Below are 24,404 nucleotides of genomic sequence, written 5' to 3'. Positions count from 1 at the left end.
CAGTGAATGGTGTGGTATATCTTTTGGCATTTTAATGCTACTAAATTATATCTCCTCTTCAAAAGTGGTTCGGGATGTTTCTGGACCCAGCTCCAATTATATTGGAGATACAAACCCTCCAGCGCACTCAGCTTTTTCTCTTTATATCGTTTCATCATCTCCCCCAAGCCGGTCCCCACATTTTAATTTAACTCGCAGCTTCCTGCCGAGTCTCCCCAGCTGGAGCCCATCGGCAGCCGAAGGCTCTTCTCGCCCTCCGGTGCATTAAACGGCATCACCTGTCCCAGCGCTGCCGCTTGGGCCGCCCGCACCTGGGCTGGGCTGTGCTCGGCTCGGCACTGCCCGCGGCGAGTGCGGGTCCGGCTCCTCTCCGGATGCGGGTTCGGGTCCCGGTGCGGGTCGGCGCCGGGGGGAGCGGCGCGGGGAACTCGCACCATGCGGGGCCGGGGCCCGGCCCGCCCCGGGGGCCGCGTGTGCTGATGTAATCGCCAGGCAGCCAGCGCTGAAATTCAACACCGCGGCGGGCGGGAGCTCCGCTGGTGCCGGGGCAGGCGGTGCAGCGCCGCTCCGCCGCCCCACTCCGCGGGCAGCCGCGGGGCGCCCCCGCCGCCCGGCCCCCGGCGCCCCCTCCCCGCCGCGCCCGCCCCCGCGGGCCGTACGCGGACCGGGCCGCCCCCGGGCTTGCGCGGAGCTCGGCGGAGACCTCGGGGCCGCCGCGGTTTCATGGGCAGGAGCTGACCCTGCGGCGGCGCGGCGCTCGGCTTTCCCTCGGATCTCCGCTGCCCGGGCAAATGCATACAAATGCATTTGGGAGCCGAGAGGACAAGGCGAGGACGCATCTCTCCCGCGGCACAAACGTAAGCGGGAGCCGGGGAGGCGTGACGGCGGCGACGGGGCGCATCGCACCGCATCGCCACCCCGCCGCGGGGCGGGCAGGGCACGGGGGCTGCGGCTCAGCTCCCCTCCGGGGGCAGCGGACGGTGACCCCGACGGGCTGTGTCCTCAGCCCTACCTTCCTTGCTCCAGCCGTAACCCCGCGGGGTCCCCGGTGCCCCCGGCGGACGGCAGGGTGCTGGCACCCTCGCACGGACACCGTCTGTGCCGCTGGCTGTGCGTCTCTCCCCTCCGCACTCTCCCATGTCGTCCTGGATGTGCCCTATCCCGTCCAGCACCCTGGTGTCTTCCTTCCCTCGCCCGAGTCCACACCAGGCAGCCTGGCTCTGGAGTCCCCGGGGAGCGGGGACAGCCTGACCCTCGAGCCAGCGCACCCCTGATCCCCGAGGGGGAACGAGGATCCCGGTGGCCGCAGTGCCCACAAGGAACTTGGAAGTTCCTGTGCCCTTTTGGTACCCAGCTCTTAAAACACAGAAAACAACCAAAACATGTAGAATTTACGTTTAAGAGCTGAAGTTTACTCTCTTAATAACAGAGATGGCCAGATAAGGTGCTTCGTATTTGTGTGTTTCTACAATAGGCTGAAGTGCTTCCAATGCATCCTCATCTGTGGTGCAAAGTAGAGCTCCTCTCTCTACAGTTGGCCTAAAAGCAGCCTAGGCAAGATGACTGTGAATTTATGGTAGTTGTAATATTAGAGAGGTTACTATTGCAGACAGGTTTGGTTTTGCAAGGCACTAATTTTGTTCTGGCTGTGTCTTAAACTAAGTTTACTGAGTTCTCCAAGCAGGACAGAAAGATTTGTTTTGTTCTGAAGTGAGGATTATGCTGCCAAAGTGTGCCTGGTGTGTACACTGGGTGCACCAGAATGCTTGTGAGCAGTTACGCTGCTGCCTGAAGGTGGCCTTCCCAGGAGAACTGTGTGCTTAATGGATGTGTTTGTGGGACTTGTTCAGGAATTGACTGAATACAATTTAAAAAATGGTTTTATTTGATAACTGTAAATGGGTGTTGTTGATGGAGAAACATAAATTGCATTGCAGGAAAGACAGACAGTAGCAGAGATGCAGTTTACTCAGATTAAAAATCTGAGATAGCTTCAGAATATATATTTATATACTTCTATATTGTTTACCTAATTCACTGGTCTAGAGAGAAAGCAATCTGGTTGATTGCCTGTGTTAAGAAACCGGAACTCCTTGCAAAAGATCAGGTTTCCTTAGCATATGTCAAACCAGTAAATCCCTTGCAACCCTGACCAACTTTTTGTTGAAATGCCATTAGGTCGGCCCTGTACAGGGGTTTCTCTACAGGTTAAAAAAATAAAACAGCTGCATAACTTCTAAATCTCTCACCAAGTTTATTGAAAGAATATTTAATTTTAAAATAAGAACAGCCTTGAGTCACCGTTGTTTCTTGCAAGCACTGAGTTGTAGAACATTTGAGGAATGATCTCCAAAATATGTAGAGACAAACCCAGTGAAAGAAGAGTGTTTCATGTGAGTGGGAATTTGAGTTACATAATTTGCCTTAATACAGAGGAAAACAGAGGGAAATTATGTACACTATCTAGAGAAGAAATCTAGTGTAAGAGATCACAGATTTACCCATAAAACAACTTTTCTTAGGTCACTTCTCCTCTCCCTCTCACCTTATTTTGTATTTTTACCATTTTCATTCAAACAGTGAACTTTGGCTAAGTGTTCAGGAACTTCCCCCCCTCGATGGCTACTTGCATGGTGCCAGCTGTACCCAGAGGGCATGCGACTGTCACCCTGAAGAGGCTGTTGTTTCCCCTAAAGCCATGTAGATAGTGGGTCTTTTAAATTGAGAAGGAGCACTGAAGCCACTGCCTAAACCTCCTTATAGTAGCAAAGAAAGTTATCTTTCTTTCCACATCTTGAAAGATAAGGTTTGTAACAGCTTGAGGTCTTTGAGAAGCCCAGGTCCTCTCTGTCTAGAAGGTGCTATGACCTTTCCCAAAGCCCTTCTCAAGCTGGATGGACCCAAACTTGTCCATTCTCCTTAGCAGTCCCCAGAGGAGATCCAGTGAAACAATGTAGATGGGGCAAGTGCTGATATTTAAACCATCATCACTGATGAGTGCAGGGTTGAATGCATCTGTGGCAGTCACATTGGGAACAAGTTTTCCTGTCTTCTCTAGCAGCCAACTAATGGCATTTCTTTCTTTAAACTGGATATTTAGGAAACTAGGATGGAACACTAGTTACACTGTAATGCTGTGCACTGACCAAACCTGAGCTCTGCATGCTCCTGAAGAGTCTTCAGAGGATAAAATTTTTCATCATTGCTTGCCAAACTTGCTTTGAAGCTTATCAGTTTCCTCATCCATCCATCACCCCTAAGGCAAAAAACCAACATGGATAGTTGCTGTCCACTCTGTAGGAAGAGGCAAACAGCCACAAGATGTCAAAGATTATCAGAAAGATAAACTCAGTTTTAAGTGGTAGAATAGCTCAACCACATTTGATAGTGCCTTCCTGCAAAAGATTTATAGTGGCCCTCAGCTTGTGCTTGCATGTAAAATAAAGAGGATTAAAAGATAGGAAAAGGGGAGGAAGCTCAAGAGATACCTAGGCTTTAGGACAGGATATAGCCAAGGTGTATTGTAACAGCTTCGTGTGTGATGTTTAAATGGGGAAAAAACAGCCAGCATTTGAGTCAGCTGGAGTCCTCCTTGCCACAAGCTTTTGTATTTTTCTATTGTTGTGTTCCAACAGGGCAGGTCTGCCCAAGATCTGTGGGCTCAGCCAAGACAAGGAGCTAAGTTCCTTGGAGCTGTGGCAGGTGATGGATCAGGTCGCATACATGTTGTTATGCAGAAGGGAGCCTGAGGTCTCCGTGGCTATGCTGGTGTGAGAGTGGAGACTGAGAACTGACTAATCTGCAGCTTAAAATCTGCAAATGTAAAGAGTAGTGGTCTTGATCAAGAAGAGAGGGTTGCATGAATGATTTCTCTCAAAAAGGCAGAATTTCACTCTTTCATTTTCAGCCATGGAGGGTTCACATTTACAACTTCACTTTAGGTTGCACATGGTTTCATTTACAAAAAGTTTTACTTATGAAAAAAGACAGAAGGAAGACTAACTTTTCCCACACTTTAGAAGACCTCCAGCCCTGTGTTTGTCTCTGGTCCCTGTTTTTTCTCTTAGTTGTTCACTCATCTGTTCTTGACATTAGCTGGAGAGCACTGGAGAGGCAGACACGTGTCTTTACCTCTCACTAAATGTTCCTGTATATCCAGTTACATCTGTGTAATTTGCAGCCCTGGGAGCATTTTGGAATTTCTTGCTGTCCTACAGTATTTGCTGGGAGGTGACAGAGGCAGATACCTGACACACACAGCTTTGTACCTGGTTGGTGTTGTGGAAGAGGCTACTGTAAGAGGAGTCATCTTTGGATTTTGTGCTCTGGAATTCTTTGAGCATTCTTATTTTGGAGGTAGCTAAAATATCTTATGTGATTTTTAGTTGTAGATCCGCTTTACACCTTTGAAAGTCAAATAAAGAGTTGTCCTAAGTTTTATCTTATGCAGTGCAATGCATGGACATTCTTTCTGACACAGCTATCTCCTGTCACTGAGCTCATTAGATCAGAAGATGATGCATCATGTGATGCAGAAACTATGAATTTGAATTCTGGCCTTTAGAAGTGAAAAAACTAAAGTGAGTGTCCTGGAGCTGACGAGCTATTTGGACAACAGTCAGTGATAGGGCTTTTATAGGAGTTGCTGAACTGCCCCAGTAGACATTTCATGGCTGTAGCAGGAGAAAGCTTGAAGGGAGAAATAGCTACGGACTGCAGTGGTGGTTAATTAAGAAACATGCCCTTACAGGCATGTTGGTATTTGTAAGGTGTAGTTTCCACCCTTCTCCCCTTCTATAATAAGAACTGAAACACTGATACATATTTTTGAATATCCCATACTTTCTGTGCACTTCCCTCTAAAAGACATGATATATCTACAGTTTTCCAGTGTCTTAAATGTTCCTTAAATTATTCATTCTGATGGCCAAAATTTAAGCTCTCACAATATGAAGCTCCACTTGATTGTTTTGCTCTGTGGCTTTCATGCACCTGGTTGTTTCTGGCATGTTTGAATTGCAAACCCATGAAAGGAATAGTAAGATATTTCACTAAATACTGCTATAGACCTTGTCTCTCTCTTTGAACCATACTGTCCTGTATAAAGTGGTAGTGTTTTCTTCCTGCCCTGGCAAAGTTACATCATGTGAAATTACAGGTGTTTAGTTGCAACTATGTCACTTTTAAATGCTCTTCATTCCAGATACTCGAGTGTTGTCTGACTTGGTCCAGCAAACACTTTTAGTCACTATACCATTTGATGTTGTGAAAAATCAGTGACATTACACACCTTAACGAGCAAGAGGGCTGAGCTGTGGCTTGAGCATGAGTTGAGTAGTTGGTGTCAGAACTATATTTCTGATTTTTTAAAACATTTCTTCTTAGAAGTAGATATAGGCTACTATAATTGTTACATACATCTGTACCTGGATATGCAACATTAACAGAAAATATATTTCTCATTTATTAAAAGATTCAGTCACTGATGAGAGTGTGATTGGATAATTAATCTGGCTAATGTGATAATGGGTAAGAAACAGCAGACAGTCTGTTCTTAATCATGGAAAAACAATGCTCTTTGTACAACATTCAACACTTCCAAAGCAAATTTTGAGCACATAATCTCTATCAACCTTATACATATTTGTTGGAACAACTGAAACATCAGTGTGCTATCAACATTATTCTCATATGAAATCCAAAATACAGCACTCTATCAGCTACTAAGGAGAAAATTATCCCAACCTAAACCAGGGCAGTGAGCCTATGATACCCATCAGTTCTGTATTTTTCTGTCCGAGCATGGAGTTTTAAGTTGCCATCTGATGGGATTCTTTTTTACTCTGTCAAGAGCATGTCTTTCTTAGAGCATGATAAAATTTTATAATACAAGAAAAAAAGTGTGACATAACATTTTCATTTATGGGAATATGATGTGATATAGTGAAAAGACTGGCAGCAGGTCCAAAGTATTTAATTATCTCTATAGGCATTAACTTGTCATTTATTTTATGGTTTCTTTATGTTAATATTTTTTCTTTCCAGGAAGAAATTTACTACAAAGCAGCATTCATATTTGAAAGCTGCTGCAAGAAAATACAAAGCAGATGCAATTGCTTTATTAATAAAAGCCAATGTAAAAATATATGTACTGTATAAGTTGTACAATGTGGTGGCTTTGATTCAGGACTATCACTGAAGTCAGTGATATCCTGCCATGGACTTTGGATGTTGAATCAAGCTTCTAATTCCTTGGATTTCTAAAAGTGTAGATGTTTTCTCACATGTTGGTTTTTTTTTTTTCTTTCCTTCTTTCCCTTTTAGGAAAGCTCTCCTTTTTATTGCAATATGTATAGCTGTGGGTGTTGCACAAGTACCCAAACAAGGTGAGAATGCTTTGTTTATAACAGGACATTCGTATAAGATGTTACTAGATGAAAAGAGTAAATGGCTGTTGTTACCAGTGACCTTAGGTTCAGTTCCTTAATTCATATGACTTAAAGAAAATACCAGCTACAGCAGAATGAGAGCAAAAGATTAAAGTAACCAGTTTGGAAAAGATGACCTTTTGAAAATTACTTAGATTTTCTGTCTATGAAATTGCTTACATATTTAAGCAAGTTCTTCATAAAAATGAAGCCTTGTACAGTGAAAAGGCTTTGATTGTGTCTTCATTGCAAGTGGGTGTCCTTGGGGGTGGCAAGCTATGACTGAGTTACCTTTGCACTTAAGACTTTAGGCAAATCACTGTGTATAATAAAGGCTTAGTCTAGGCTGGCATCGCTAAAAAAAATGTGAAATTTGGTATTCATTTGGCTGTGCATTCAGATGCAGATGTTAGTGAGGAAATAAGGTTGCCTTGTTTTTAGTTTCTTTTTTTAATCTGCCAGCTGTTATAACAGCACCAGATGTGCTACCTTCTCTGTGAATAATAGCATCCTGAAGTGGTAGAGGCTAACATGCCATTTAGTCGTGTCTTATTGCCATGAGAGTGGCAGCATCAGTTCTCTGCCATGTTCCTTCACTGTACAGGTGAAGCAAGAAATAGGTCATCCTTGGCTGGTGTGTTAACTAAAAATACTCATCTGAATACAAACAGCTGGGTTGTGTGGTTAAGACAAGACTCATTCCTGATAGTGTTTTGTTACAACCCTTTGGGATATCTCAACAGCCTCCCACCACTATTCTCACCAATGCCTTTTTCCAGCTCCTCATTCCCAGATCTTGGCAAAGCTTGCGCTTCCTTTCAGTTGTGGTTTTTTGTTTTGCTTTTTCTCCCAGTTGACTTTGTATTTATGCCTTCCATTAGTTGCCTGTTGTTTGCCTGGTAATATTGGTTGTTGATTTTTCACATCCAGCTCAGTGGAGGCCATATGCTTTTGTGATGGGATTTTCCCAGATTTTTCTAATGGCTGAGCCAAGTTCTCATCGGAGGAGGGGCAGTGCCATTAGATGTGTGTGGCCTGACCTGCTCCAGGCCTGTGGGGATGGAAAGGGAAGAGGCTGTTTTAGGGAAGCAGTTTGCAGTTTCCCAGTACAGCAGGAGCAGGTGAGGGATGCCAGCAGGAGTGCAGGGATGGTTTAAGTGTCTTCATGCCTCCAGCCCACCTTCCTCTGCAAAGAAATAAACTGTTTCTCTCACTTTTCATGTGCCTCAGCCTGAGAATAGTTTTTCTACCAAAACTTCAGGCAAGGACTGTGAAGGCTACAGGTCTGGGGGCACAGCGACACAAGCAAGTGGGTGCAGTCTGAGGCTTTCTTGCCTCTTGGCTGAGAATACCTCCATGCACAGAGCTTTGCAGAAATGGGGTAAAGTTTCCAGTCTTGACGTGCTCATATGGAATTATTTTTTATTTTATCACCATCAGATAAAGGAGCTTTATTTTTGTTGTTGTTATTGTTATTCAATAGCACTTCTAGAGAGCCATGTGAGAAGCCTTACTGAATGGAAACTCCAGTGCACAAATGCCACATGCCATATATTACTTCATTTTCTTTAAGTCCTTACTTGGGATAAAAATGATGCATTGAACCTTGATGCAATTTGCTGCCCATGGGTAAATTTGGTCCCTCTTGCACTATATTTGCACAGAGTGTAAAAGAGGTTGCAAAAGCAACTCAGAGAACAGCAGGCTGAGGAAACCTCCTCAAAAAAAAAAAAAAAAAAAACCAAACACAAAGCCCCAAAACTTTCTTAGCAGTTGTGTTTTGAAAAAAAAAGAGTATTTTGCCAAATACAAAGATGCTAGCTAATGAACACTCATTCTCTGCCTGAGCTGATGAGACAGCCTGATGCTTTAGCCTGGGAAATTATGCCTTGTTCACTTTGGTAGGCTGCTAGTAATTGTGTTCAGTCAGATATATGTAAAGATACAGTCTCAGTCTTTAGAAATAGTACTTTGAGTGTGGCTCAAGAACATGCAGAACTGATGTATCTCATTAGCTTTCCTGTGACAGACCACTGGACCTAGTGCCCAGGAGAGCACTGGTTGCAACCAAGTGTCTTAATTTACTCAGTTGCAGATGTATCATCACTTAGAAAATGGGCAACCTGATGAGTACTCTCAGTTCTGAGTGAGCTGACTAACGAATGGCCCTTGTCTTTCCCTTACCCCTATGTCTACTAGGATTGCTGAAACAGAGAAGGCATCTCAGAGCTCTTGCCTTCAGAGTAGTCATGAGTACTATTGGAGGAATGTGGAAAAAGAACAAAAGGGACTGAATGAAATATGGGTGCGAAACAATCAAATAGCAAATCCCCTCATTCCTCCCCAGTTCCTTTGTGGGATGTTTTTTTTGTACCACAAGAGGGTCAGAAGGTTTTTTGCCAAAGGACATGTTAGGTTTTCCGTCCCCTCATGAGGCAGTAAGGCTGTGAATTTTTAAAGTCCTCCTAGAAGGTAGAAGGGGAAAGCACTTGATACCAAAAACCTAAAAAAACTTTCCTTTCAAGAAGCTGAGCTGTTACAATTTGGGGGACTAATGGGTTGAGTAAACAGTAAGTGAAGACAGATGTTTTGCAGGCATGGGTAAACAAAGAAAACTGACAACTGATAGGTAAAGAAAATAGTGGTTGTCATGCTGGGAGGAAAAATGAGGATTGCCTGCTCCCAAAATCCTGTGTGCTGCCAAGAGCTTCTGAAAGCCTTAAAATAAAATAAAAATACAAGTTGGACCAGAAATTAAATGACTGGCCAAAAAATTTTGGAACAGCCTTTTGGCTTGACAGTGGGTTAACAGGCAGCAAGTCAGCAAGGAATAATTAGTTTATACTTACTTATTTGATGTCATTTTTCACATAACATTTATTTGTGTCTAGCTCTCTCAGCACCTGTCATTGTTCACAGAAATCTATTTGCAGGACGTGGAGAACGTCTTATTCCTCATTACACTCTCTGATGATTTTCCTTTCATTGATAACTTTTAAGTTATGCACTGTTTTCAAATCAGAAGTGCCAAAAATTTGGCAATTTTGCTTGCAGTTTGAGATTAGTAGTGATAGGCTTGAATGTGATTTTAAACTGACTATTTTAAGACAGTTTAAGGTTTTATTTTATGCATCAATTTATAATATTTTGGACATATTACATGAATTGTTATTTTTAAATACAAATATATCATTAACAATTTTTAAAAATACAAGTACTTGCCAAATGTTTGAGGTTAAGATGTGATATTTAGGCACAACCTTAGGTTAGTTTATAAGCTGTTCTCCTCTGTGCAGTCATCTGGCCCAACCAGTGCACAGAAGTGCCGGACCAGTGAGTTCAGCCTTGGGGATTATTTGCATGTGTAAGACTGCACTGCCCAGAGCACAGGACCTGTGTTTCTTCCTAGCCTCCCTTTACAAGAGCAATGCAAGGACAGCTTTCTCCCCCAGAGCTGCAGGCAGACCAGGCAGGGCTGAGGTCCTGGGAAAGCGTGGTGGTTCATTAGCAGATGCACTGCGCTTCGAAGCTCTACTGTAACCTGACCTCTGGTATCGGTCTGACAGATAAAAATACAGCCATAGTAAATTAATTGCTCTGAGGCAAAACATCTTGAGAAATTGGCACACACATGACTTTCCGTAAAGATATGCTTTCTCCATACCTCTGTCTGCTCTGGCTACTTTCCAGGATAATCTTGGCCCATCTGCAAATCTCAAACATGACTAGAAACACTACAAGGTGTGTAATTAATTTTCAAGATGTACAGTGCATTCAGGTTGGTACTTCTGGTTCCAATTTATAAACTACTCTCAAGGAAATCTCAGGCACTTTTCGTAATTTACCCCTGAAACTAAGCCAACATCTGTCTATTCTTAAAGTTTGCTATGAATACGTTCACTAAACAGAGAAAGGGAAACTGGGAAAGGAGACCTTTTTTCCACTGAAAGAGTAAACATCCATTTGTTTCAGTTGCTCTCTTAATATAGTAGAGAATCCTTAACTTTTCTTTTGCCATTTAATAGCTTCGTTTACGTAATATAGGCACAATGTCCACAGTAAAAATATCCTCAGCTAAATGCTGTAGAAAGTGACAGTGTCTGCCTGTCAGGCTTATTTGATCAGTGGAACTCTTAGATACTACAAGTAATTTTTAGTGTAAGTGCTTTACTGAAATTGTTCCAGTTAGGGGAGGAAAAAAATGATACAGTACACTGCTGTGCAAACCCACCTGGGTTCGGCTTCCCTTTGTGTAAAAAGCCCAGAAAATTTTGGTTACAGGGCCCTTGAACTTATCTGTTCCTGGCTCCTGCTGAGATCATGGTCAATGTTGAAGCAAGTTCAGGTTGTTGGGTCCTGTCCAACTGGGCTTTGAAAACCTCCAAGAATGGAGATTACACAATGTCTCTGCTGCCCTGGTCCAGCACTTAACCACTTGTGTAGTGAGAAGGCTTTTTCTTTGTATGGAGCTGGAATTTCTTGTGTTGCAGCTTTTGCCTGTTACTCCTCAGCTTTTCTGTTTTCCCTATGGTCTTAACTCAGATAATGGAGAGTTTTAATTAGATTCCCCCAAACCTTCCCATCTCAAGGCCAAGCAAATGTAGTTCCTTCAACCTTTTCCCATATTTTAGCTCCCAACCTTCTTGTTCCTTATTTCCATGATTGCGTTTTGACTCAATCTCTGAAATATTTAAGTAATATCTTTCAGAAGAACTCAGACAAGAAGTTTTACTAATCAATCAATGCCATAAATGCTGTCATATTTTGCAACCCTACAGAAAGGCTGCTGGGGACATGTGCTCAAGCCTTTGCAGTGTTTCAGCTGCATTATAAGGCATCTATCAGTATCTTTATGTTCATCCTGAAGGAAGAATGTGTCTATGCCCACCAACTCCAACATGCCTAAATCTTATTTAGGCAATATCAAATAAATTGGGTCACCTTGGAGTGTTGATTGATCTAAAGTGTCTTCAGTTTCTTGCCCCAGGACAGATATGACTTCAGTTTATCAGGAGGCTAGAAAACTGTGTTTCTGTCCAGTAGTTGAATATATTTAACCAAGTAAAAGTTGGAGGCACTGTAAGGTCCAGGCTAAGGAAAAGGTTAAAGCACAAAATTCACATTGTGTGAGACAGTAGAGAATCCAACAATGAAAACACCACTGCCCATTCTACCCCATAGGAAGATCTCTCCAGGCTTCTATATGCCAAAGACAAATCTATTAGACTTAAATCAGTAGGATAGGTGGCTTCTCTGTCTCTTTAATGTTTCCTGCTGTGGAGTGCACTCTTAATTCAATGTTTTGTCAGGGTAGCTGCAACCTTGTGTTCTTTAGGAGGACAGATAAACCAGAAGATGGAAGCACTGACCCTTGGGTCCTGACAATCTCCTCTTTCCTTGCTCCTCACCACTCCCACTGCTGCAGAGTTCACTTCATCAGTACAAATAAACAAGTGTGGAGTGAAAGGAGGCAGTGTTGGTGCACTCTGTTGCATCTCCCCTTCAAAAGATTTTTGTTTTCTTTCAGTCTGACTAGCTAGCACAGGTATATACAGTCATCCTACTAGGAAAACAATTCTCTTTAAAGCCAGCTCTGTAGTGGCACAGGGCCTTGCTTGGCAGGCAGAGAACTCCCTGGTGGAAGCACAGTAATTCTTCCCAGGTACCAGCTGAATTACCCCTGCAACACATAGTAGCTCCTTGGCAAAACCTACCTTTGTATTTTGCTTTGAACCAGTGACCATCTTTTGATGCTCTACTGGGGTGTTACTGTGTTATAAATAGTTTACCCCTTCTTATAAACAAAGCAACTCTTTCCTTAAATGCTTTCATTCAAACTTTTCAGATAAAGAGCAAAAGCATGGTCTTATTGCAGAAGATTTTTTGCAGAAGAAAAGGTTTAAAAAAAATGTGTAATTCTCTGCTTAAAGAATAAACAGGGTTATCCAATTAAATAAGAAACTAACCAAAGTGTGTTCACGGATCACTGTGAAAGTTTGAAGGGAGCAAACTCACTTTAAGTGAATTAACCTATGATGTGCATTGTGTGGGCCTTTGTGTGTGTTTGTTTTGTTTGCTTGTTTTTGTAAGATGGAAATTTTTGTCTTGACTTAATTATTTGTTTGACTTATGTGAAAAATCCACGTGCCTTGCCTTAGGGATTTGTTGGTCTTGCTGTGTGCAGAGAATATGCTTAGGGAGGTACAGATTTGTTAAGATGTTGTGTGTACATTTCTTTATATAGATCTGAATTTATGAGCTTGTAAATGAAATCAACAGTATCCCTTTATTTCTTTTTACAGCAATAGATGTTCTTCATCAACTGGGCCTTGTGAAAGATGTTCAAGAGCCCTCAGAGACAACAGTGCCTTCTACATCATCTCTGTTACCTCAGGGTGTTCGTCTAACTGTATCGGGAGTTGTACTAACTAGCGATGCACATATCGAGTCCCCCATCATTCAAGTCATACCATCAAATCTAGGGCATCAGTTCACCATATTGGTTGGGTTGTACTCTTACAGAGTCAATAATGCTTTCCTTTTCAGTATTAGAAACAAAAGTAGACTGCAGTTTGGTGTTCAGCTGCTACCGAGAAAGGTAGCAGTATACACTGGAGGGAAGCAGTCTGTACACTTCAATTATAGTGCTCATAATGAACAGTGGCATTCATTTGCCATTGGCATTGGAGACAAGACTGTCTCAATATTTGCTGAGTGTGGAAAGAAGTACTATAGCAGTGAAGTACTTTCTGAAGTGGAGACGTTTGGTTCGGATGGTGTATTTACCCTGGGAAGGATGAACTCTCAATCTGTCAGCTTTGAAGGAGTTATCTGTCAGCTAGATATTATTCCCTCTGCAGAAGCCTCTGCAAACTATTGTAAATATGTGAAACAGCAGTGTCGCCAGGCTGAAACTTATCGATCTCAGCCAGGAGCTCCACTTGTGTCAGATGGGTTGGATATTTTTTCAAAGATGATCATTGATGAGGAACACCAGGAAGATATATCAGCTTATAGATGGAAGGAAGCATCAAACATGCCTGTTTCCAATGTTGCTCAGATTCACTTTCTACCAGACCACTTTGAGTCAAGAAATGCCTCTGCGTTGGAGATTGCAGAGACCAAACCTCGATTGCTGGAAGCTTGGCCTGGAACAGAACTCCAGGAGAACGTCAATCTGCCTCTTCAGCAGCAGGAGATGAGCAAAAAGAGAAACACCACTAAAACTCCTGCAGGATCAAATCCAGATAGTTCAGCTGATACCACAGAAGAAACAGGCAGACAAAGTGAACTTTCTCTGATCTCCCCTGTAAAACAGAGTAAAACTAAAAGCAAGGGAATGGAAAAAGCAAAACAGCATTTAGATGCACTAAGCAAAAAGCAGCAAATCTTCAACACAACTGTGTACAGTTTGCCTGCTGAGCTCCCTCTGGATAATCAACTCAGTGCAGGGCAGGAAGGTGCACTTGATGTAGATGAGACTTATCACACAGAAAACAGTTATGAAATTAGTATTAATAATTATGCTTATGACTATGAAGATCTTGGCAAAATGTTTGAAATGGGAAGTGTCAGAGGTCCAAAGGGGGAAACCGGACCTCCTGTAAGTTATCTTTATTACTCTTCTTACTATAATGCAGCAATATACATTTAACAGAGGCTTAGAAAGGAACCTCTCAAAGCATGCCAAAGCTGTGACTGCAGCTTCTCCCAGCTGTACTGTACAAATGTTTGTCTCCTTAAATATGTCTCTTTCTCGCATGTAATTCTGGTGTAAGTGCCATATACTTATATTTACTGGGAAAATATAAAGACATTCAAGACATTCACATTCTGGTGAAGTGATAGGCAACCCAGGCTTCTTTAAAATTTGGAATGTAACCAGATATTTGTAACTGCTAATTGCAGAGACTGCTCACTTAATAAAATTACAGGCTAAATTCATACAGTTCACAGATATAGATACTGATCCATGGAAGAAACAACTGATCTACTTTGAAAACTGAGTCGATTTTCTTAGGTGAGCAATGCTATCAAAATTTATAGTACTAGAAAGAGACCAGCTGCAGAACCTAGTCTGGTAAAACCATTCATAACCCAAGGTTATTGGGATGCAAAATGGTTTTTAGAACAGTGTTTTGAGATTTTACAGCATTTTTTTAGTTCATAGGGTAAGTGATTCCTGATCCAATTGCAAATGCACAGTAGTGTTTCTCATAGAAACCAGTTTATCCTTTTCTTATTGTGTGCACAAGGCTCATAAACGTTTTAATACGTATAAATGTGGGCAGTGTATATGAAGCTACAGACCAGAAAGAACGTCAGTTCTGCTTAGCCTGGCAAGTATGATAGATTGTGCTTCATGCTTGTGTGAGCTTTCAGTTAAACTTTTGAAAATATAGCATGGAGTAGATAATTTCACCTACCTTTTTTTTTTTTTTTTTGCTTTGTTTTGATTTGTGTAAGTTTTCACCTGTGTGGTTATCACTGAAAAGCCATTTAATATGTGTTAAACAGTTTCTAATATATATTTTAATATGCCCATAAAGTTACTGTGTTTATTCTTTCAGAGCTGGAATATTTTTTCTTAAATTAGTCAGCAATCAAGAACCTATTCAGAAGTTCAGTTTTTACTCTAAACAGGATCCAGGCACAAAGGGGTTGTTGTATGATTGAAAAATGTGTTAATAAGTAATTCACACTAGTTTAGAGGTGCTCTTGCTTAATCTTTTTTTAATGTGAAGTCAGTCTTTTTTTTCTCTTTTTGTACCTTACAATAGTGTTTATGGTGATATATCACTAAGTGTGTAACTGCTACCAACATGAGGTTAATTTCCATTTTTGGAGCTTAAGATGTTTGGTAACTGCTAATGGAAGCTTTTAATTTTAGTGCACAGCTTGTTAGTTTTGGTTTCAGTCAGGCACAGCCAAGAATGTTAAACCTGTTCTTTTTACATGGCACAGAAATGGCTGCTGGTAAGGCTACTGGCTGTTTGCATTATGAAGAAACTCCAACCAAATGCTTTAGTTTGTGTTTTTTCTTACATACAGACACTATACACACAGTGACAAAGATGGCATCTCATTATTTGGAGGGTTCAAAGACCTTCTATGCCCGTCTTACAGAGTGGGGATGCAGAAGTTTGTCTCAGCTAGGAAGGCAGATGAAGTCTGTAGCAGTGAATATAGTGCATTTGTGCTGAGGTGTTTTGCTGGATCAGGATTTAAATAACATGACCACGGTCTTAAAGATCAGAGCTGGGAAGGTAATATAGACTTCTGTGGGCATTAGGTTGGCTGAAGGGGCCTGGAGCACCCACTGTAACAGAGGCAAAGTTAAAACTGCACTGCCAGAGAGGCTGACACCAAAGGGAGAGGAGGTCTCTGCAAGAAACAGAGCTGTGCTCTGTGGAGATTCTGTGGCACAGTGCCTGACACTGTTGTTGGCCTCAGACTTGAAGAGATGGTCTTGGTTTGCTTTCTCAGTCTAGTACTGCCACGTAGAGAAGACCAGAGATAACACAGCTTTTATAGGTGTGGCTCTAACACTTAATATGTAAGTACTCACAGAATCTTTACGATTCAACTAAAAAAGCAACATTGAGGAACTTGAAAACTTCCCTTGCAGCAAAAAATCGTGATGAGGCATGAAACCCCTCTCTTTTTACTTCTTTAACTATGTTGTGGTTGATTTGGATCTTCTTTCAAGATTTGAATACAGAAGTAATGTTCGTTCTATTGGAATTGACAGGCAAGAACTAGCTTTTGTGGTTCTTAAACTACTCAGCTTCATTTTAGCTTTTAATCATCTACCAGAACTGATTCTTGCCTTCTGTAATTAGGCCCCTTGTATTCCATGATCCCACAGCTGTGGAATTCACCCACCACAGCAAAGCAGAATTCCAGAATTCAGGCTTTCATTTATGGATAGTGTAGAAAAAGGGGTACCTATTTCTTCAAAACTATTAAGACCTTGATTAAAATTCTAACTGTTGCAGTTTCCCTAGGAAAATATACATGGAGTGTAAAGTTGGAATAGTGTGATGTCCTGAAACACTACTTTCAAGAAAATGCTGCTCTGTTCGTTGGAAGAGCCACTCCTTTTTTGTGTTGCAGAGGGTGTTTACACTGTGTAAAGATTACCAAAATAAATGTTGGTGTGTGATTTTAACTGTTTAATTTTCAAGCTGATATTTTTCATTGTACAGTCCTAAAGCAGTTTGCAGTAACATGATGCACAGTCCCACACTGGTAAAGGGAGGGGTCGATGTGAGCTGAAGAGCTGATTTAGGTTTCTTGCTGGTAGGTAATTGCATCTTCAGACCTACCTGCACAGGATGTGGCCTTCCAAGAGAAATGAGCTAGGAATTTGTTTCCTCTACTGGAAAAGCTTTGTGGATTTTTAAGACACTCAGCTAGGAGGAGGAATGGTACAAGACCAAATGGTGGTATTCCCTCTAGTTGGTCAGGAGAAGCAGTCTGGAGGCATTACCTAGAGGAATGGGAGATGGCAAGCCCTGCGTTAAGCAGAGTTGAGTCCTGGATGAGATGGTCGTTTTGCAACCAAGAGGTGTGAGTGAGAACACTGAGAGGGCAGTTCAGAGAAATCTCAGTATCTGCTGATTCAGATAAAAACTAGATTCTTGCTGGTTAATTTTTAGTAGCAGAAAGATAATGTTAGTCTTAAACATTCAAACATTTCATATAATTTCCTTAAAACTAATGCAGTTTCCCTGTCTTCTGCACAACAATATTGAAAAACTTTAACCCATAATCCAAAACCATGTATATATACTGCTCTGATGTGGATGACATTGCTTTGGTTGTTGTAGGAATTCTTGACAGAGAAATGGAAAGACTTTCATGGCTGTAAAGAAAGAAGGTTAATCATACTGAAGTGACTGCCTGCTCTAGGGCATTTCGAAAGAGAATTGTGAGAGTTTTATCATTTCCAGTGAAATGCAAATGAAACAAGAAGAAAAAATAATTGGTGGTCATTCATGTTTGGTAGAGTCCTTATTGCTCAATGAAGTCCTTAAAGAAGGTGAAGGTTAGGAAGAGCAGGTTAGGAGCACAAAGAAGAATTCTGAGTGATGGGATCAGAATTCCAGGAGGCCAAAACTGATGGGATGAAACTTAGTGTGATAGTACAGAAATTAAAAGTACAAACAGAGGATGGGAGAGTGATTGGTTTGACAGTCACATGAGGATCATAGATTGATGTCACACTGCAGTAGAGAATAATGCATCATACTGCTGTGATGTTTGATTTATTACTAGGCATGGTGAGTATCAGACAGGCTACTTTTTATACTGGTTTGGGAATGATGACATTGCAGTTTGGAGAAGTGTCCTCAGTTTTGGATGAGGAGCTTTAAAAAGGATGTAGATTTTAGAATAGTTTGAAGCCTGATGCATCTGTTTACTTCTTTGCTGTACTGCAGGTATTTTGGTGATGTGTAGAAAGAGTCATGGGTTTTTTGCTTTGCCTGCCTTAGCTATGTGATGGTTCAAGTATAACCTTTCTTTACTTTAGTCTGTTAAAAAAGAAGTGTTTGAGATGAGGTGAGTTTGAATGGTTGGGATGTGGTCAAGTGCCTTTTAAAGAGAAACTTTCTAGTTGTTTCGCAGGAGAAACTTCAGTGAATAGCATTTAGATATTGAATGGCTACAGGATCAACATATGCCTGTGCAGAAGTTTTAACTACTTAATGCAGAATTTATTGCTATCATAGGGCCTTGCTATATGTAAATTAAATGTTTCCTATTACCTTTGGGTAATAGGGCAAGTTCAAATTAAGTGCATTCATAGAAGGGCTTCAGTATCCTAGAAAATGACTATGAAAGTTCACCATTACATTCATTATAGTAACCATTTGAAAGGTAGTGAATATTTCTGGAAGAGTAGCATCTACTTTTATTATTTCATGATTAAGCAATGATTATTTGAACTTGAGCTCTGCTGTTCAGTAGCTAAATGACATTTTTACAATCCCTAAAGGCAATGTTATGGTATCGTTCTTAAGGTACACATGATCAGTTTTGAGCAAACTGATCTTATTAAATAAATTAATTTTAAATTTGCATCTGTAATAATTATACGAAGTTACTTTTTTTCTTTTGGTGGTGGTGGTGATTAAAATTTAAGAAGCTAAACTCACATTAACATTTCTAATTGCTTCAGGTTTGTTTAATTAATGTTTCCAGCAGTCGGAGGAAAAGCTATTCAAACAAATTACTTATTTCTTGGTTTAAGAGAGATTGGCTCACTCTCAGATGTTGACTTCTGTGGCTTACATGGATGCCTAAGAGGCTTAAGTAGCTTCCTAGCTAGTATAAAAATAGCCATGCTGATTTGAAGCTGTAGTTGCTTTCACAGATTGTAGAAATACATACAATGGAATAACTTCTGATAGCTAGTTGGAAAAGCATTTCCAGGAAGACTTATGTGTGCTCTACTAAAGTCTGCTGTCAGCAGACACGTTGCTTGAATCGCAGGGAGGACAAACTCTGGTTCAGGAGAGTCCTTGTTAACACTTTAGTCAAACAACAAGATTGCTGGGGCTAGTTGCTTATTACTGTTAACCAGAGACTTCATCTGCAGTTGTTGACTTGGTTTTAGAATGCCTGGAGAAAGCACTATTAATATCTGTCTGAATAGTTCAAAATATATTTCAGAGGGTGTTTGTGACTAGATTTTCTTCTTTTTGGGGTTTTCTTTTTGTATGAAAAGGGATAATTACTTATGATTTAGTGCAATCTAAGTGAAATTGGGTTGGATTTGGGTTTTGTTTGCTTGTTTGTTTTCTTTTGAAAAGGAGGCAGGTGTTATTTAAAAAAAACCAAACAACCTAGATGCTACATAGGGAAAAATGTTTTCACTGCCCTCATTCAATAAATCAGCAGTAAAGATCAGGGATCTTAATACTCAATGAGATTTCTATTAGGACAATGGTGGGGTTTGACTACTAATGGATTTTTAAGGAAATGTAGAAAGCATTTGAAACAGGGATATAGAAGACCTTTTTACAGCAAACTGCAAAATAGTTGCACTATTCTACTTAATAAAAATGTTTTTTCTTTTGTAGTCTCAGGTTAATATTCTAATCAAAGCTGCATCTTTTAAGTTACAACTTGAGAGGAGATATTACAAAGCATACTTCTTCAGCAGGGCAGGGTGGGAGCTCTCTGTGCCTCTCTGAGAGCATTTTTGAACCTGGACAAGAAGGCCAGGCCAAGAGTTTTCCATGTGCTGCATTTCTTGTGCTATTAAACATGGGGTCTTTTTACTTCAGAAAGATACGAGGATGCCACTGAGCGTTTACGCAACCATGGTGAATAGCAAACCTCCTGTGCTAAAAGTATGACATGTTATGGTTTGATCTAAAGACCATGGCTATTACACAGATTTGTGTCTTCTAAACTGCACAGAGAGGGAAGTGCAGGTATGGATTTCAGCCTGATGTAATGTAGTGTGTACGGACATACAAGTATTCTCAACCACAGTTAGACTCCTAAGATAATTATGATTAATTGAAGAGAAAATGATTTAAAAAAAAATTTCTCAGAACAGCAGTGGTTTTCTCAGAGTTGTCCACATGTGATCTGTATTTTGGACAAATGAATGTAATTAGCTTGACAATGCCTAAAGTCCGTAATCAGCGCTGTCTGGCTCTGCCAGTGACATTACCTATCCAAGAAAAATGAAGTATCACTTACACAGAACTGGAATATTTTAAAAATGCAATTTTTGTCAGAATGAAATGATTTGCTCACTGCTAATAAAACCCCAAAAGGTGTTTGTCTTTTTCCCTTCTCTCTCTCTTTTTTTTTTTTTTTTTTTCTCTGTTTAGTGTTTTGCAGAACCTTTGAGCTGGCCATTTCATCCACCCTAATTGCCTTTCTGATTTTCCTGGTATCCCTGCCAGCTTTCAGCATTGTTGTTTGGTATGGGCAGTGTGACAGTGCTTTGCCCAGTGTCTCAGCTGAGAGGCTGTTGTACGTACAGAACACGGGAGCACGAGGAAGTCTGTGTGAAAGAGCAACTTGAATCCCTTCCTCCTGTCCTGACTGACCTCCTTCATGAGGTCTGACTTTCTTGATGCCCACCTTCCCTTGCAGAAAGTACACGATTTCTGTCAGAGCTGGGGCTTGCTGTGCAGGCATTTGGATGGGAGCTGAATTCACCCTTAGGAGTAGCTCATCCATCTGTAGAATTCTAATTTGATAGATTAAATATAATATAGAGTAGTGCCGATTTTAGTGTAGAGCTCTTATTTGTATTTGAGTACAATGGAGTAGATCTTGGGGTTTTGAATCTGAACAGTAGTCACATACAGAAGAGGAGAGGTTTCTATGGTCAAAATAACTAGATATGCAGGGGGTGGTACACTGTCCAGTATGGTGACTAATAACCTAATTCATTTGCAAAAGATACATGTGACTACATACTAGCATTTGAAAAAAGAAATCTACATTATCCTTGAAGAGAATTATATTCATTATATACAAGGACAAATGTCCTACAAGTTATTCTTACTAGAAGCTTTTAACAGGAAACTGAACAGTCATTTATCCACACTGATTTTCTTCTATTTCATATCTGTCTTTTCTCTGAGGTGGTATCTTATTTTTTCACAGTTACTCCAACTTTTCTAAAGTGTTTGGCATGCCAGCATGCTTATTAAAAAGGCTTAATTATTCTTTATTCTTTATTTAGAAATACACTGCACTTTCTTGCTTCACCTGATCTTTTCTTCCCTTAATACCAATACACTTAAGTAAAAGTTATTATCCAGATTTCTAGCTCTAATTTCTATGGTATAAGATACTTTCTAAACAGAAATCTGACTTGGAGTCAGATTAAAAACACACTTACCTGTAGTTTGGGAATTTGTTTTCAAATTGAGAAGGTCTGCACAAGCAGAAGGTTGTCAGTTAGGAGAACTGGTCTCATTCAGACTTGTGGTACTGTCCTTGTGTCAGGTTTTGGGCTCAACTGCTTTGATTTTCTATCACCAGGGTCCTCCAGGTCCTCCAGGTTTACCTGGTCCTTCAGGAAAGAGAGGTCCTCGGGTGAGTATATACACAATGTTCTTCTGCACCTCTAGGCAGGTCAACAATAATCAAACTGAAGTTTGCATAAGTTTGTTTTTCTCGACTTCATTCATGTGCTTAGTGATTATGAAAGTGAATGATTGTTAATACTTGGCACATACATTAAAGTAAAGCAAAGCAAACCTTTTCTTCTGCTGTGAGCCTCCAGCATAGTTAATTCCATGTATGAGTGCATACACTGAGCATTGTTACATTTGTACCTAGCTTTTGCTGCTCACAATATTAACTTCTAGTTTTTCCATGCTGCTCCCATCTGCTGCAACTTAAGGTCACATTCATTTGTTTTTGGAATGAGGGGGAGTGAGCAATGCAGGCCACAGCCACAGAGGAGCAGGCGGTGGCTGTAAAATTAACCACTGCAAGACGGAGGTGGGGAAAAATACTCCTAAAAATCTGGTTTAGTCTCTTGCATGTGGCAGCGTGGTAGGTATCAGGGCACTTTGCCAAAGCACTGAGCTACAGTAGCAATTGTTATTTATGTTGTGTGACTGTGCACCCCAACAGGAGCAGGGACAGTGGCCTTGCCCTGTGCCAGGGGACAGAGCATGGGCTTTTGCCACAGTGAGCACAAACCTCAGCTCCAGCTGCCATGAATGTGGGAGGCGCCTGTGCCACTGCATGGACTAGTTGATGAGGCAAAAGAGGGTGAATCTGTTTGCACAACTGAGTACAAAAGAAATATGTCTGAGGAGTCCCTGGGGTTCATGGCTGATTTTGGGGGCTTTGGGGAAGGGCAACTGGAAGGATGCGTAGATGATTTTGGTCCATGGTATACGGGGATGTAAATGGTTGTGGCTGGAGCACCCTCAGCTACACAAACCAAAGGTGGAGGAAAGAGAGTAATTTATATGCAGGCTCTGCAGATGTGTGGGAGGAGTTTTGATTCAGCCTTTGAGCAACTTTTAAACAAACTGCTGCTCAACAGCATGTTGAAAGCCAGCAAAGCACAGGATGTTCTAAACTTGGCCTGACTGGGTAGGAAAGTGCACTGGTCAAAGAGGATGAAAACCAAACTGATACTTTAGAGCAGTGAGAGGCAAGGGAGTAGGAGACACATTTAAAAGTACAAAATGAAAAGCATTCCTTCAAATCCCTCTCTTCATGACTTCTTGGATCCTTTTTTCAAGTTATCTTTCTACATAAGAGCTGACAGTTCTTAAACTCAGCTTTTTATGTTGCATACTGCCTCTGCCAAGGATACATCTGGCATCAGAGGCAGAATCCCACATACCCAAGTAGCTCATCAGAACTGGGCAGTTATAGTCTTTGTTATAGAGGAGGCAGTCCATATATTTAAAGCCATGCCTGTTGGTGAGATTACTCTTGCTCAGTTGTTATTTGTTTGGGATTTTTTTCCTACAGGTCTTTTTTTATAGGTATAGAGTACAGAGATACATAATGCTCTACTGTATGAATTTTCTGGATTAATTATTGCGTAGGACATGCTTACCAATGTGAAAAGACAGCTTACAGTAGGGTGCCTGGAAAATATGAGAAAGGCTGAGATAAATATTTACCAGTAGTTCATAGTTTAAAATATTTTTATATGGGCCAAGAAAGTCTATAAAAATGTTTGATCAAAAATAAATAATTTTGAAATATCAATGCTCTTTAATTTGTATAACACTGATAAATTCAAGCAGGTATAGCTAGTGAAGATATGTGGTGTGTCAGGAGTTTTGTGAGCCAAAGAGCCTGTGAAAACCTTGTTGACACAAAGTTCATTTCCTCATCTGCCAGCTTGCCCTGTGACTTCTGTCTTCCTTCACATGGACTTCCATATGAGCTATCCTAAAATGTGACTCAGGGTGTCAGAGAAAAAAACATCAGAATGCAGAGGTGCATTGCCTGAGCCTTCATCAGGGTCTCTCAAGTGTGTGTCCAAACCTGATCCTGATGGAGGTTCACATGGTTTGGACACTTTGGGAATGTGTGATTTCCATTAAAAAATCGAAAAGATTTATGATTCTTGTAATTTTATGATAAAGAAGTCCATATCTTACAGTTAAGTTTTTCTGAGTGTCTTGGCTTGTTCTGAGTTTCTCAGTAATGAAATTTCAGCAATTTCAGAATTAATGGTGACGTGAAACTCCTCTGATGCCTCTCATTCCATGAGAATACTTTTGCACTTCTGTATTGTGGTACTATGACCCAAGACAACAACATTGCAAGCATCAAAAGTAGGAGCCATTTCAGCACTGCAGCTATGTTGGCACTTTCTATTTGTTTCCTTTCTCCTAAATCCCTGAGAGTGCCTCCAAAGTTGCCAGTGTGCAAATTAATCTCTCAAACAGCACGTGGGATTAGCATTTCTATGGAGTTATGTCAACACTGTCATTAGTGAAAGGGAGCACTAACAGATGCAGCTTTCAGTGTTACTGCAAGGTATAACTGGTAAATTCAGCCTTGTGCGATGGAAAGACAAACACTGAGTTTGTGTTGTTCGACCACTGAATATACAAGGAAGTTGAAAAGTGTTCTTATTGTATTTGGTATTTGGATTAATTGTTTGGGTGGAATTTTGGCGTTAGTGAATTCAACACAAGCTTTGTTGCCAATTTACCAGTGACAGGTTTTCACCAGTTTGGTCCTTCAGCGTTTGGAAGATGAATAGCTGCTGACAGCCATTGCAACAAATTATTTCCCTGATGTGCAGTTTTTCAAGGAGTGAGGATTGCTGAATGTGTTGCAGGAACAGACACTTATACTGGAACGTGTTGATAGTCTTGATAGCTTATTCTGTTTCTGGAGTGGTTTAAGTTGAATTCTTTTAGTAACAAACCCATTTTCTACACTAGCTGTGGGACAATCCGTGATTTATTTAAAGAAGGTGGAATGTGTTGCTTTGAGTCATCTTTT

At 41.0% G+C, this 24,404-nt stretch overlaps 1 protein-coding gene across 1 annotated transcript in view; it reads left to right on the top strand.

The window, feature by feature from the left end:
* Nucleotides 1–801: 801 nt before the first annotated feature.
* COL24A1 (collagen type XXIV alpha 1 chain) overlaps nt 802–24,404 on the top strand; it is a 127,455-nt gene continuing 103,852 nt past the window's right edge. The window contains exons 1-4 of the mRNA XM_050307085.1: nt 802–857; nt 6,325–6,386; nt 12,731–14,031; nt 21,450–21,503. Coding sequence (XP_050163042.1) covers nt 802–857; nt 6,325–6,386; nt 12,731–14,031; nt 21,450–21,503 — 1,473 coding nt within the window. The remainder of the gene's footprint in view (nt 858–6,324; nt 6,387–12,730; nt 14,032–21,449; nt 21,504–24,404) is intronic.

The sequence above is a fragment of the Myiozetetes cayanensis genome, unplaced genomic scaffold (assembly GCF_022539395.1).
Source record: "Myiozetetes cayanensis isolate MyiCay16 unplaced genomic scaffold, myiCay2020 scf12, whole genome shotgun sequence".
Taxonomy (NCBI): Eukaryota; Metazoa; Chordata; class Aves; order Passeriformes; family Tyrannidae; genus Myiozetetes; species Myiozetetes cayanensis.
The sequence above is the reverse complement of the archived record's forward strand: the minus strand, read 5'-3'. Positions and strand labels throughout refer to the sequence as shown.